General features: G+C 35.7%; 1 protein-coding gene across 17 annotated transcripts in view; it reads right to left on the bottom strand.

Moving 5' to 3' along the window:
* DMD (dystrophin) overlaps positions 1-16,369 on the bottom strand; it is a 2,358,181-nt gene that overhangs the window by 1,179,649 nt on the left and 1,162,163 nt on the right. For all 17 annotated transcript variants that reach the window (XM_057310259.1, XM_057309646.1, XM_048213297.2 and 14 more), the window contains 3 exons: positions 7,680-7,859; positions 7,249-7,377; positions 5,510-5,680 (listed from right to left, as the gene is read on the bottom strand). In XM_057310259.1, the coding sequence (XP_057166242.1) occupies positions 5,510-5,680; positions 7,249-7,377; positions 7,680-7,859 (480 nt within the window). The remainder of the gene's footprint in view (positions 1-5,509; positions 5,681-7,248; positions 7,378-7,679; positions 7,860-16,369) is intronic.

The following is a 16,369-nucleotide window of genomic DNA, read 5'->3' on the forward strand; positions in this document are numbered from 1 at the left end:
TAGAAAGAGACTACAAAGGGGAAAAAGATCAATATATTTGTATTGACAAGGTTGATTACTGAAAATTAGGTATTACTTAAAATTTTCAAATTCAATAAATCTTATTTTGACATTCTAGGTCATAAGAGGTATTATTTATTTCCCACTGATGTTTAGGAAAGCCAAAACATCTGTCTAAACTATCGTTAAAGTATTTATACATTACTTTTCACATATAAAGCCACTAGTTAAGATAGATTAGATCCAACCGTATAGGGTTTTTTTTTCCCCTGATATATTCTACATTAAATGGGAAACTCACTGGCTTTCTCATAGGTGTGTGTGTGTGTGTGTGTGTGTGTGTGTGTGTGTGTGTATGTATGAAAAGTCTCTGATCCAAAGAACGATTATTTTTGCATCTGCTAACACTGATTGGAGGTCAAAAACTTGACACTGTAATTATAATAGCAACAAAACTCTTAATATTTACACATATGATACCAGACTGTCCAAATCTCATGTGATAATTACACTAAAACATATAGAGAAACTGCTACATGAATTTTAAAAGCAATTTTAAGGCCCATTATGGAAATTAAAGAGTATATGATATAAAATACCAATGGCACATAACTCTTTTTTTCCCCCCAATAGCACATAAATCTTAATAAAGTGGGTCTCAGATCATGAGCATCGATATCACCTAGAAACTTCTTAGACATGCAAATATCAGGCCACACTCAAGGCCTATTGAGTCATAACCTCTATGGGCAGTGGGGACGGGGGATAGACAGCAATCTATGTTTTAACAATTCCTCCAAGTACAGAAAGGTTTGAAAGTCACTGCTCTACACTGTCACTTCTTTTCCATTCCAGAGATATCCCTTTATTTGAGGTACTCAGTGTTTCTCATCTAGACTATCACAATGGCTTCCTAATTGGTTTCCCTAAGTTGAATTCTCTTCACAACCACTGTTGGACTAACCTTTCAACAGTGCACTGAAAAAAAAAAAAACATTAAGAACTCCTCATTGCTTACTGAATTAAGCATAAACTATTAGTCTGGTTGTCATGACCCCTCCACACTGTGTCTAATCATCCTTTTCAGTCTTATCATCCACAACTAAGCTTCACGCTCCATGATCTACATTTCGTAAGTAAACTGAATATACTCTCCACTGAACACTCTATACACTCTTGAGCTTTTTCATAGGTTATCCTGAATTGCTACCTCCTCTATGTTGCTAGAGTGGCTGCTAAATTCACCCAGCATACACTCATTCTTGGCTCAATATCCATGAACATATCTCGCTCCACCATTAAACAGTAAGCTCCTTGAATTCATCACACCTTAGCTAGCAATGCAGGTACTGCAGAACCAAACATTGTGACCTGAAATACTACATGGTTGGTAAGAGATCATTCATATTGGTCCTTTTTTCCAACCATTTCTTCATTAATCCTTTACGATCTACCTCAACTACTATCTCTCTCAAAATGCAGACTCCCCTCTCCAACTTGGCTTCTCAGAAGATGGAGAGGAGTACAGCTGCCATAAGGAACAGCACTAAGTAGTCAGTTTATTTCTGCCCTCTATGCATCTGTTTCCTGTTACTTCTTTTCCAGACAGCATCTTCCTCACCATCACCCTGCTATACCACCATGTTCAGAAGCCCTGAGACAGAAAGAGTTGAGACATGTTGTCTTTCCCCATTGATTCCACTGACTTTATCCAGGGTTAGGAAGTTACCACTGATTCATTTTTATAATTCTCACCATCCCCATTAAAACTGCCATTTTCTCAAACTGATTTCATACAGATTAGGAGAGATTAAGCTTTCTCAAAGCACTCAGACACTACTGATAAAACTAAATGCAATAAGAGATAGCATTTCATGTCATATTTGGGACAAGCAGAACTTCCTAGTATTTCTTATATTGGTCTGCTTGATAATCTATAAAGCTGATCCTTACAATGGAAATAGCAAAGACATCTTCTTGATCCCAGCCCATTACCAACAGAGGCCAGAAAGAGAAATCAGCCATTCCTCTGTTTCTTTTTCCCATCAACTTCTGTCTTAATTCTCAAAATTTGGCCATTCAAGGCTAACATATAATATGATGGAAATAATTGTGGATATTAATGATTTTTATCATTTTGTAACTATAAAGTAATATGTAGGTTTTTTAAATGTATGCTTTTACATATCTTAAGTTATTCGATCTTTACCACAAACTTCAGATTAAGATAAGACAGATATCATCTTACTACTTTTCTAGATAAAAACATGGCTCTGAGAGGCTAAGTATCATATCCACAATCACATTCAAAGCAAGTTTTGTGGCTTGAAATTAAGAACTTTTTCCTTTGACCATGCTGTTCCTCATTAATGGTTACAAATTACCACTGCAGAGAGCTGCATCTGATGGACAAGTTCTCAACCAATCTAAACTGAGGACCCCAATGCTCATTGCCTTCTGGATTGTGTAATTTCTTGTCATGAACAGTCTTTGCAGGAGACATAAACTTTGTATTCTTCACCAACAATGAATCTAGGGACTGTCGGTGGGTTTTCAGGGTAAAATTTTGCTCTACTCAACTGCCCTTTCTAGTTCACCTTTAAAAGGATCCAGAAGTTAGTTCTTATACTGAGTCTATTTTCTACCCATATATATTCCCAACCTACTTTAATTTATCACTGCAGATTTTTTCCCAGATAATTTTTTTAAGTAAAACCTGCCCATAGACTTAACCATAAAAAGGGCATTATCCAACTAATCTTACCATGCATAAGCTCTACTGTATTAGGAACTTGACTTTGAGATCAAGTCACCCCTGAGAATTAGAGCACTTCCAGAATTACCCTACTCCATAAGCAAACACACATACAGGTCATTTTAAATTCCTTATTGCACCAACAAAAGATGACTGGACTGTCAAATTTTAGAACTATTAAGAGGTAATTACTCCTAATTTTAGCTAATCTAACCCAGAAATTTTACACTATGTTCTATGGACATAACTTATATCTCTTGAATCCTACCACAGGAAGGAGAAAGATAAAAGGACAGAAATCCACCCATCCACTAACTGTCCTGTTATCCATTTTATACATTCTGTTCTAAATAATAACCCTTGGGGGCCGGGGGTGGTGGTGGGGTGCTTTCCTTTTAAGGATTACTAATCTAGTTTAATTCCCTTATCTTACAAACACTAAAGTGGAATTTAAGAGAAATCACATGTTCTGCCTAATACTGACAAAGTTAGTCCTCGGATTCTGTCTTCTATGTCCACTGCTCTTCATATTATACTATGTGATTGCTGGAATCACCTCATTAATTGAACATCTTCATGAAGATGTACTAGTGTTAAACATGTCAGATGGCTGCAATGACTATTTGTTTGTGTTTGTAAACAGATATTTTTAAGTATCTTTTGTACCCGTGCATATTTCCACACTCACTAGCATGATGCACTGAACAGATCAGCAAAATGTCAGATAAGCTTTACCTCCATGTTTTTGGTTTCATCACGATAGAGCATAATTATCTCTCAAAGCCCCCAAATGGGGTCACTATCGCATCCAGTCATCTTTATTAATTTAGAGAAAAAGGAGTACTTTGAAAAGTGACAATGTGATTCTTTTGTTAATTAATATATAATTGAAAATACTGATTTAAAATCTCTTATGCCTTTCTTCAGTACGGAAAATAAAAGAAGTGCAGCGAGTGGCTCACCTAATGCATGACATATGGAAGTAACTGACAAATGTGTACGGAACATAGGATGAAAATTCACAAACTTCTCTTGGCCATGCTAAGTCTGGCAGTTTCTATCATGCAGGTTGAATTCTACTCTTTTTTCAATATCTACAAGTCACAATCTTGTGACATATCTTGCCTTAATCTACTGTTGAAAGGATCAAGAAAATAATACCCTGTTTTCTTTGAAATATTCTATAGCTTAGTGATATATGTGACAGAAAGAATATAAAACATAGTGATGAAGAATTAGCATCCATTTCTTAAGATGACTGAAATAGGCTTTGGTTGTTTAGATATTACATACTCTAATGATAATCCCTAGAAGTAAAAACAATTGTCTTAAACAGCAGAGTGAATTCTTACAAAAAACAATTATGCTGTGAAAATAAATTCTGGAGTCTTTCAGATATTTTCCAGGAAAGGACGGCTTCCTTAAAATAGTACATAAATGAGTATCACTAACTCATTAACTTAAACATTACAAAGAAGAAGCAACGCATTAAGGAAAGCTAGTATCTTTTTGCTTTGGGAAGGCAAGTTCTGAAGGATATCTATGTCTCATGGGTATAAAGTATTTGAAATTCATATCACATTTCCATATATTTTAGAAACTTTTAAATATGTACTACTACATATAACAGTGATACATTGGAATGCGTTAGAAAATAGAGCAATTGTAAATCATGCTATTATTGGGTGTCCATATTTTTCAAAATAATTTTCAAGCATATTTTCCTATTGTTCCAGGGATTGACACTTACCTGACATATTACATCCTATTTTCTCACAAATATTTCAATAACGTTTTTCTCATTTAAGATTATTTATAGCAATTATCTGTATATGTAAATACATATATTTATTTTACATACATTTTTGTATTTGAAAGCATATCATATATATTGAAAAATGTGTCAATTGACATTTTATAAAATTGGGGGTAATTACCTTGCAATGTGACGCTCACCCAAAAGAGTTGGATTTATATATTTTTATATATTTTTGCAAGCTACCTATTAGGTAAGATTTTGTCTTCATTAAATGTTACACAAATATAAAGGGTTATCATGCAAAAGTTCCATATCCCCTGGTTCTTCATTAAATAGAATAAATATAGACATATAAAATTACAAATTTAAGATATATAAGCTTTGCAATTATTTGTTTTCATTGCTTGAGCATGTCATTGTAGCCTAATGGGTTTCGTCACAGTAAGTACCGGCAGTTAGCAAGAGCAAGTTAACTACACACACATACACACATGTGCACAACCAATAAAGAGATACAAACGCCCTAGACCATGCAGGAGATGTACAAGGCCCCATTTTGGATATGTGATCCATATTACACACAAGCAATATTATATTTGGCAAAATAAGTCAGTAGTGCTTTCCTTAGATGGATGTCTTTTGTGCTTTTTTGTTGTTGTTGTTGGCCTGCAGCATGCTATTTGTTACTTTGCTGTAGGTTACCCCTGAAAGTACATATGTAAACCAGTACAGAATGCAGTTCTAGAATAGCTGTGGCATGAAAGGAAAAATGACAGAAAGAGAGAAAGAGAGAGACAGGGAGACTGGTGGGGGTGTAGCGGGGAGAGATTGATCTCTCATGAGATTCAGTGGTAAAATTTCCTTAAATACATTTTGGCCTTCATTTTCTTTTTGAAAGCCTTGCTGTGGGGGTCGCTTGCCCCCTTCAGAGTACTGCGCAACCTTCGCAAGAGATCATTTATCACTAGTTTCCACCTTGGAGCAGATCTTCCTACCTTTCCAGTCTTAATTCTGTGAGAAATGGCTGCAAATCGATGGTTGAGCTCTGAGATTTTGGGCTCTATTACTTTCCTGCAGTGGTCGCCGCGGTTTGCCATCAGGTTTGCTGCTTTGTCACGCGTGGAATCCACCTTTGGGCGCATGTCATTCATTTCAGCCTTTAAACGCTATATTCCGTGAGCAAGAGACAGGGCTTGAAGTTAGTAATTAAATGGAAGTTGAGAGAGAGCCAGAGAGTGAGAAAGAGAAAGAAAGAACGAGCATATGCAGAAGAATACAGAGGGAGGAAAAAAGCCAACTTCCATAAAATAGAGGAGAAGACTGAGAATGTGTGCCATTTCAGGAAAATAGGTCACTGTCCTTGTTTAAGTTGGGTCTAGGTTTATTTTTAGCCTGAGGAAGGACGAGGGATGTTTTCCTGACTTCTCTATGTTACCTGCAACAATCATAATATTTTTATATTTAGTCTTATTTTATCTTAACTCTACTCAATTTCATAGCTGTGGAGCAATCCTAATATATGCTCAGGAGGAAAGGTAGCTGAAGAACAATTTTCTGTTCCTTCCTGGGTGCTTTTGAGTTCCCTTTTGTTTATCATATTGAGTGTCATGGGGAAAAATTGATTTTCCAACAGATAAGGATTCTGTGTCACAGACAGAGGGAGTGAGGGAGGTTCTGCCTGATTCAAGGGGTCATAGCAGGTATAAGTGGAATAACTCAGGTCCTATTATTTCAAAGACCCTGAAGGAAATTCACTGTAAGGTGGCATTCCTTAACTACACATCAAAGGACAAGAGAAAGCAAGATAAGGTACACACAACAGAGTGAATATGTTTCAGGGATAGTCTGAAATACAACAGTTTTTCATTAAAAATGAACTATAATCTTTGGAAAATAGCAATTTCATAAAAAGGAAACAAATGAATTGTTCAGACAGAAACTACAATTTTTGAGTGTTCTTTAAATAGCAACCCACTAGTTAAATACCATTATTTTGGCAAAATAAAATAAGGAATCATTAATTTAAATGAAATTTGTTAAAAATTCAACTCTTCCTAATTGAGAAAGATGTTATCAAATGGAGATAATATAGCATCAATAAGATAAAGTCACACATTATCTCTCTCATATCCTTTTATAGGTGCCTTTTTTTTTTAAATGAAGATTAAGTTTCCTTTCTGAAAGATGACTCAGGACATCCTAATAATGGGTTTCAGCACACAAAGAGCACAAAGCCATGTTTACTTTACATATGGTTAAAAATAAAAACATCCAGATTTATATAAGCTCAGTACTGCTACTAATTACGAAGATTTGGACATTGCATAGGCAAAATGTCCAGATGATTGAATTTCAGGTGTTTACTCAGATAGGCTGTGAAAGATACCAGGAAACTGATCCTTGTGTTAGATATAAGAACACACTACTAACTAGTCAAATGGGCAGGAATTTGCAAAAAATGACACCAAAATATATCCTGGAATCCCTCTGTCATCAGAGTTTAAGTTTTGTGTAATTAGCTGAGAGGTGGATATGGGCAGATATCCAGATTACAAAACTCTTCAAAGTCATTAACTCCCATGTGAATTAAGAAAATAGGGAGGGAAGGAAAGTAGGAGGAGAGGGAGGAAGGAAGAGAGGAAGAACTTTTTTCACTCTTATTAAGAAGTCCTTGATGATCGACATAATTGGTGTGCAGTTAGAAAATTACTTTTTATAATATTTTATTTGCTACCTTAAGTACGTCTTCTTTTTGCTGAGGTTTCTTTTTCTCAGATTCATCCAAAAGTGCTTCCGCCTGAACGATCCAGTTTGTGATGTAATCCACATTCTGGTCAAAGTTTTCCATGTGCTTCTGGTATTCCTTAATTTTACAGAGATATACCATAACATAATATTGGTTAGACAATATTCTTAAAAGGTTTGTCCTACTTTCTATAATGTTAAAAGACAAAAAAATGGTATCAGTCAAATCACACTTAGGTGTGATCGCCATATAAAATATAGCAGAGACATGGCAAAATATTAAAATATAGTTATAGGTGTTAAGAGCTAGCATTTATGTGAAGTTGAGGAATTTGGAGACATAAATATTATTATTCAAAGCATACATAATTCTCTCTCATAACGGAGAGGGGTTGAAAATCCTCTAGCCTCTTCTCTTACCAACAAAAGGTTTAACCACTCTTCTGCTCGGGAAGTGACAGCTATCCAGTTACTATTCAGAAGACTCAGTTTATCTTCCACCAACATCTCCTTCTTGCCCAAAACCGTTTTCAAGGCCTCTCCTAGCTCTGTGACACTCTTCAGGTGAACCTTCTGCTTCTCAATCTCTTTCTGAGTAGCCTGTGAAAAGGACAGTATTTGAGCTTGGAGTAATATACTGTAGTCTTTAGATTTAATGCTTTTGAAATGGCTGTGTATATGGTTACTGCAGTAAGATTTTTCAGTGATTTAAACCTTCCATATGTCTTTATGGATGATGAAAATCATACCATATACATTGTAGTTTCCTTATTGGGTAGAGATAAGCATATATGTATACAAAAACATGATGAATTTCTATTTATTTATGATTGTTTACATCAACAAACATACATATTGTCCATCTAAACATATTTACATTTACTTAATCTGTAAAGGTACTGACTGAAGACAGACCTCAGAAATCCCATCTACAAATAAGCAACTGCTTTTAGAAAATTCATCAATTAGTGCGCTCTTGTATTTCTACAGTAGACACTTTCAGCATTTTTTTTTTAAAGATTTTATTTATTTATTCGACAGAGATAGAGACAGCCAGCGAGAGAGGGAACAAAAGGGGGAGTGGGAGAGGAAGAAGCAGGCTCACAGCAGAAGAGCCTGATGTGGGGCTCGATCCCGTAACGCCGGGACCACGCCCTGAGCCGAAGGCAGACGCTTAACCGCTGTGCCACCCAGGCGCCCCGACACTTTCAGCATTTTGATGCCACAAACCTATTTGGAATCTGATGAAACACAAGGACTCTTCCTTATAATAATATTTTTTAAGTCCACCAGATTTTAAAGGAAAGGAGTTCTACTGGAATACAATATACAAAATATCTTTTTAAAAATTGTAAGATAGTAATACCTGTTTTCTTTCCTAACATGTGTTACTATAATAATTTAGCAGATCCTTAGGATAATTTAAAAGTAGTGGTAACCGTAACTGGTGTCGTGAAATATATACAATGACTAGAATGTGATGTAAAATTATCTGCCATCTTTACTGGTGGCAAAGTTTCAGGAACTGCTGCTATTACTGGGGTTTCCTGCTCACATTCATAATTGAAAAATAACACTTTAATTTCAATTAGAGGCCCATGAAAATAAAGAGGCAATATGAAAACCTTTAAGAGAACGCCACCATTTTCTAAGATTTGACTTACAAAACTTGAAAATGAGCACATTTAATATTAGAAATTATGTAGAAAGTTGATAGAAAAACTGATCCTAGTAGAAATGTTTATAGTCAGCTCTACCCCCAGCCCTTCCCTGCTGATGTATCACAGCTGACCAGGTGACCATCTTGCACTTCCCTACCTCTGTCCCAATCCCTTTCTTGCCCTCAGACAGTTGTGGGACATTTCACTAGGGGGTAAGCCAGACCGGATCCTCACAAGAAGTTTAACTGAAAGATACAGAGACTGTGATAACACACCAGCTAAGTCATTTAGAAATGGAACTGATGTCTTCACCGCCAACCAAAGTCATAGACAAAATCACTGGGAAGCAGCAACAGTAATAAGGAGGAGGGAACCCGCCTGCAAAGAGGCAAATGAAACATGTATGGAGAGTAACAGAGGTGGTCCAAGTAATCGAGACCAAGAGCAAGGGTCTCTATGAGGCCAGTTTGTAACTCACCTTTAATTCTTAGATGCTCTGTGGCTGTCTTTCCTTTATACCATCAGGCTTGCTGCATTCAAAATCACTATGTGTACACATTTTGCTTTTGCCTTTCACATCACATAAATAGGGGGAATAAATGAGGTAAAAAAACTGTATAAAGTAATTTGTGCACAAAGATGTTGTTTCTCCTAACCCAAGATAATCTTTTGTATTTGTGTTTTTCTTTTCCAATAGAAAAATATCTGAAATTCAAGTAATTAGTGCCAAATGCACTTAAGGGTTATCTGTAATGCACGTGTCATCTGTATTACATGGGTGAACTTAGCTATTCATAGAAGGAATTCCTTCATGTAGCAATCATCAATGTTACTGAGCTCCTACTAAAGGCATCACTGTTGTAGTAATGACATAGGTGATTCTACGTAATTTAAGAAAATTATGAGAAATGCCTCCTTTGCATGAAAACGGCCCCTCTGGAATTTGACTTGTCAATGGTCATGGGCTAGATTTCAGCCCTTTCATTCCTTTCATCTGCATCCTTGTGTAGAACACAACTTTTAAAACCTTATATGGTGGCCATTGTTCTAGGCACTGTGAATAAATGACAAAGAAAGTCTCTGCTCTTATAAACTTATACTCAAGATGTATTTGTCAAAGATACGGAAAGACAGGCAAATGAACATGCCCTCCTTCCTGCATTCATTCCAGACTAGTGGCTTGTCACCAGAGATGATTTATTTGCAAAAGTAACACCTTAAAAAGTTGAATCTTACTTTGTATTTGGATTGCTAATTATCTCTTAAAATGTCTTAAAGATGACACTATATTTTGGCTTTGCTATAAAAAGTTGTATACACAGACATTTGTCTCTTCTATGCCAGGCAATGCAATTAAAGGCAATGGAAATTTCCAAATCTCAGAAAGGTTAGAAGTTTTGAATTTAGGAAATACTGTTGCCAAAAGTTCATGGATCACAACCAACTATTATGGATTAAACATCTGCCAAAATTCTATAGCTAATTTTCAAGAGAAAACGTTTAATGTCCAGGGATACTTCATTCAGTTAATGAAGAATAAAACAGGAAATGTAGATAATTTCTAGTGTCACTTTAGCTTCCCCAATATTATAAGATAGAACTCAAAGACATGAAAGTTATTGCCATAATGAACATAAGCTTGAAAAAAGCAGTGACTATCATGGTGGTTCATCACTGCTTATGGCCAAAAGTGATTCACTCTTTCCACTCTTACTGTCAAAAAACCTAGAGTTAAATCTTCACATTTGGCATTCAAGAACAAACTGGTATTAAATCATTTGTATAAATGCTATTTATCATTAGGAAAAATACTGTGCTCATTGAACAGATTTTCATTTTTCCTACAAAAGTATTTTTACATTAGTTTCAGGTGTATAACAGACTTATTTTAAATTAAAATCATGACTTTATTATCATCTTAGACTTCAAAAAAATATACTGATCTGGCTTTCTGAAGATCTCAATTAAATATCAGTTAGTGAATTTGCTTTTGGTGCTTAATATCCACTCTGTACTGTGCCAATCACTGCCAGAGATTAGAAAGGAAGTAGTCTTTGCATACCCTGATTTAAATTTACCCACAGTGTAGCTGCAGAGAATGGCTAAAGTGCAATCAAATAATTCGGTATCATACTAGAAAGAACATAATTTATTGACAAAGATGAGTCATGGCTGCGATGAGCATGAATGGCTTTAAGGGAGAGGTGATACTTGAAACTGAAGTTCACCATTAAGGATCGGATGGTTTGGATTGACTACAGACAATGTGCCAAACAACACAGAAAATATGAAGGTCAGAATCAAAAGCCACCAAAAGAAAAATATGGGATCCTTACTGGAAACCAAAAAGATAAATTTTGTGATGTCAAGGAACCATTCTCCCAGCTCTAATAGTTTTCCATACCATAAGCATGTCTATACTTGCTGATGTATTGAGAACTGAACCACTAGACTGAACTCCAGCTACTGTTTTGGCCATTCTTTCCATACCCTCATGCATACCTCTCAAAGGAATGTAGTTTCTTAAGGGGTTGGTGAGATGGGGAGAAAGAGTTGAACAAAACATGATACTTCCTTCTCTTAAAAAGCATCCAATCCTCAGCATGCATGCCTTCTCCGGCTGCCGTGCTGGGTGAGCAATGGAGAATGTTCTGAAGGGTCTACCCTTCTGAATGGACAAGTCCAAATTCAGTGACTAAATCGATGAAGTTGTAACTCAACTTTCAGTTTTTTTTTTTTCAATCTTGTCGTAATGTGACAGCTTCTAGTGTTGATTTTAAGACTGAGTAAAAAACAAAATTATGCATATTAAGTTTTATTTTCACCTATGACATGATCATAAGTCCAATTTCGGTAGTTTCACCAGCAGCTTAATGTGAACTACACACTTGGCACCTGGGGCTCTTAACGACATAGGAAAAATATCAGCTAAGAGAAGAACTCGGTTTAAATATTAACTGCCATTAAAGCTAACACATTTTTACTGTCCATATGTTTAATCTGTAAGATTTGATACCAGCTCCAGCATAGTGTCAAAACAGTAAACACTAATTTCTATGATTTCAAAGACATAAATGTGTTGTCGACTTCTTCCTAGCCACAGCAATTTTCAAATGCTACTCCAATTTCCTTATAATAAAAAAGGGGTAGCATAGGTTAACTTCTCCTAATAAAGATACCCATGTGTTCAGTGAAGGATGGAATATACATTCTTATTCATTCTTCATATCCAAAAGTTAAATCACTCGAGTCTAATTTAAAATGACATGAGGTTCAGGATTCAGCCATCAGCTTATCAATTCATTACACTGATGGGTTAGCAGGATGGAAAAACTCATTCTGTTGATTTCTAATGATCACACCATCATGTGATGGAAATATTTTTGTTAATTTTATTTAAAGGTGAAATGGTAAAAAGTGTAAGATTAATAATCTGGTCCCATAGAAACACATCTACAACTATAACAGGGGCAGAGAAACATAGCCCACTTGGGCTTGACCTCTCACTTTTTCAGAGGTCCAATGGCTTCCAAAAGGTTTCCTGGAATTTCCTAGTGACTTAGGTTCTTAGGATAACTTCTCTGACTTCCTATCATTCCCACTCCCCACCCCCAACCTTTTTAATCTCTGTCTCCTGACCCATAGGTTCAGTCTTCATTCACTCACACATTTAGTTAAAAAAAAAAAATGTGGGGCACCTGGGTGGCACAGCGGTTAGGCGCCTGCCTTCAGCTCAGGGCGTGATCCCGGCATTATGGGATCGAGCCCCACATCAGGCTCCTCCGCTGTGAGCCTACTTCTTCCTCTCCCACTCCCCCTGCCTGTGTTCCCTCCCTCGCTGGCTGTCTCTATCTCTGTCAAATAAATAAAATCTTTAAAAAAAAATGTGCCACGATACCATTTCCATATATCTTTCTCGCTTTACTAAGATGCTACTAAATTCTTGTTTATTTTAGCTCTTTTTTTTTTTTTTTAATGATTTTTTATTATATTATGTTAGTCACCATACAGTACATCCCCGGTTTCCAATGTAAGGCTCAATGATTCATTAGTTCTGTATAACACCCAGTGCACCATGCAATACGTGCCCTCTTTACTACCCATCACCGGTCTATCCCATTCCCCCACCCCCCTCCCCTCTGAAGTCCTCAGTTTGTTTCTCATAGTCCATAGTCTCTCATGTTTCATTCCCCCTTCTGATTACCCCCCCTTTCTTTATCCCTTTCTTCCCCTACTGATCATCCTAGTTCTTATGTTCCATAGATGAGAGAAATCATATGATAGTTGTCTTTCTCTGCTTGACTTATTTCACTTAGCATTATCTCCTCCAGTGCCGTCCATGTTGTAGCAAATGTTGAGAACTCGTTCTTTCTGATAGCTGAGTAATATTCCATCGTATATATGGACCACAACTTCTTAATCCAGTCATCTGTTGAAGGGCATCTCGGCTCCTTCCACGATTTAGCTATTGTGGACATTGCTGCTATGAACATTGGGGTGCATATGGCCCTTCTCTTCACTACGTCTGTATCTTTGGGGTAAATACCCAGTAGTGCAATGGCTGGATCATAGGGTTATTTTAGCTCTTTCTTAATCTCTTATGCAAGTTCCCTCTAATATGGATGAAGGGTTAACTAACACACCCAAAAGGGTATTTTAAAAGGTACCCTTCCGCAAGTAGATTCTGCATTTAGTCAGTCTACATAAATATTATACCATTTCTGGTCATCAGGAATGGGAGAGAGTTCTTTCACCTTTAGGTACAAAATATAGTTATGGGAAAAAACTTAAAAATTACATTATTGCAATTATAAAATGCATTTATCACATATTAAGATTTCTGAAATTGACATGACACTTAGAATTTGTATTCATGTTTAAGGTGGCAGTGTTTCTTTTCATCTACTACAGCTGTAATTAAATCAATGGTGCATCATACAATCTAATGTCTTAAATGTGATAAAATATGATATTAATTGTTTTCACAGGTCCCTACATTTCTCTGCCATGGCTAGTGGTTTAGGACACATTTTATTATTAGGCTAATGTGATGGAATAATATAATGATAAACTCAAAAAGAATATAAAACATTAAATAGTGGATTTTATGGCAATGTATATTGACTTTTTATTAATAATGTATTGTCTATTAAAAAAGAATTTCATAATAGCAGAATGTGCAGAACAGAAATTACAGCTATAACTATAATGACAGTGAATAGTGACTCCAATGGCATTTAACAGATGTTCTATTTTCTAAGTAACAGCTGCTTGATGCATTCATTGTACCAAGTTAATGGTCTGCTAGTGTTATTTCACTTCACAGATAAATTACTATGCTCGCTTTAAAAAAAGATATGTAATTTTTCATGGGGATGATAGTGTAACAGACTTTAGAAATAAGTAATAGTTCTCATGCTTTTATAGCTAAGAGGAGTGATGAGTTGAAGCAATTATCCAGATAATCTAGGACCAGAGGCCAGATCTCTTTAAACTATGAAAGGTGATTGTTTAAAAAAAAAATACAGGACATGGTTGACTAAACTGAATGTAGATCTCAGAAGATTACTTGTACTGCATTATCTAGTGGTTCTCAAACTTTCTGAATTATTAGAGACACTGGCCAAACTCAGGCCAATTAAATCATAATCTCTGGGGATAGGCTCCAGGCATTGATAGTCTTTCAAATTTTCCCAGGTGATTTCAATGTGCAGCCAATGCTGAGAACAAATTGGCAAACAAAATGATGAGATTTTACTAGTTGACTGTCATTAAATTTTAGGACTAAAGTGACAGAAGAAAGATAATTGAGGAAATTTATCACTGTTCTTCCTCATGTTGAATATTATAAAAATCTGTCCCTGAAATCAAAGTGAAAATCACAATGACTTGTTACATAAATGGCTATTTAGACATCAATTATTTTGCATTATTTAACACCCTGAATTGAATTCAACATCTGTGTGTATGTGTGATTCTTTCAGGCAACTCTCAGTATCCCGACACTACTGTTAATAAAATCTAATGGTCAATTTATGAAAAATAGGAGATATGAACTATCCAAAAAGCTGATGGATTTAAAGTATTAAAGAACTGAAATAATTTTTTCAGGGAATTATATTTGATCATTTTAATTTTTATATAACACTGTGAATATTAAAAGGGCTTTAATGTAGCTGAATTATTTAAATGGCTTTGAATTTTTGACTACTGAAACTAAGTTGGGAATACATGAAATTTGCTAGTGGTTAAGACAGAAAATCATACTTTGCTGAAGCTTACATTTTCCAAACATAATGATTGTCAGAGATATAAACTTCTATTTAATCACATAACTATTTACTTTCCTACAGTTATATTTTTGTGCTCAAATCATATGCTAAATAATTGTAGCCATAATGGGATATTGGGAATCAACTGACTTATATCCAACTAATCAAAGTGATTTTAAGACATTAACAAGTGATAATCTAAAATATAAAATCACACCAGTGGCGACAGACTACAGGTTATAATAGGAGACAAGTGCACACAGGATTTTCATTTTTTTAATTTTCATGCACACTTATTTAATCTGCATTTTAAATTTGGCCATTGTGTATATTTTTCATATTGTGAATGACAAATACCTTTTTGTGTCATGTTAGAATTAGATTACCTTAAAATTATTAGAAAATACAACTTCTAACAATAATTATAGTGGGGAAAAAGCTAATGAAATCAAAGATAGTATTGGATTTTAATTGTGGATTTTCTGTGTGTCAGGACTTCTATTTTCACATCTATAAAATGGGAGTATTTGATCAGATGATTGTTCATGTTTCCATTTGTTCTAACACCATAATGTCAGAAGCACGTCAGCATTTTTCTCTTCTCTCAAAAAAAATGCTTTTTCGTTATGTTTTGTCATCTCTTAAATTGCATTTCACTGAATGGATATTTACTGAGCATGCACTATGGGTCATTATTATTTTATGTGCAAGGGAAACACCAGTGAACAAAACACATATTTTTCCTTGTTCTCTCGGCAAGTGAAATTGTTAATGCCCATGGTAGTCCAAGAAGATAGAAGCTGTCATGACAGCTCAGGGATCCTGTGCAGTGCTGGTACTCAAACTTTCCAGGTGCTGCTAATCTCTTCTAGTTTGCCTTACCATTTCCTTCCACTGTGTCTGTTTCTACTCTATAGACATCAGTGTTTCTGATCTCAACCTGGCAAACTCCCTTAACAGAGATTTGTAAGGTATGAGGGGAGAAAATGTCTAATCCTGGAACTGTAACAAACATGACAGTTACAGTTTCCTCAAGCCATCTCTGTTGTCCAGACCATGCAGCTGGGAGTGATCCACTCTTTCAAAAAAAAATTTTTTTTTTTGAGAGCGAGCGAGAGCGAGCGAGCAGGGGGCAGGAAGGGGCAGAGGGAGAGAGAGAATCTTGAACAGGTTCCAT

This window comes from Ursus arctos, chromosome X (assembly GCF_023065955.2).
Source record: "Ursus arctos isolate Adak ecotype North America chromosome X, UrsArc2.0, whole genome shotgun sequence".
Taxonomy (NCBI): Eukaryota; Metazoa; Chordata; class Mammalia; order Carnivora; family Ursidae; genus Ursus; species Ursus arctos.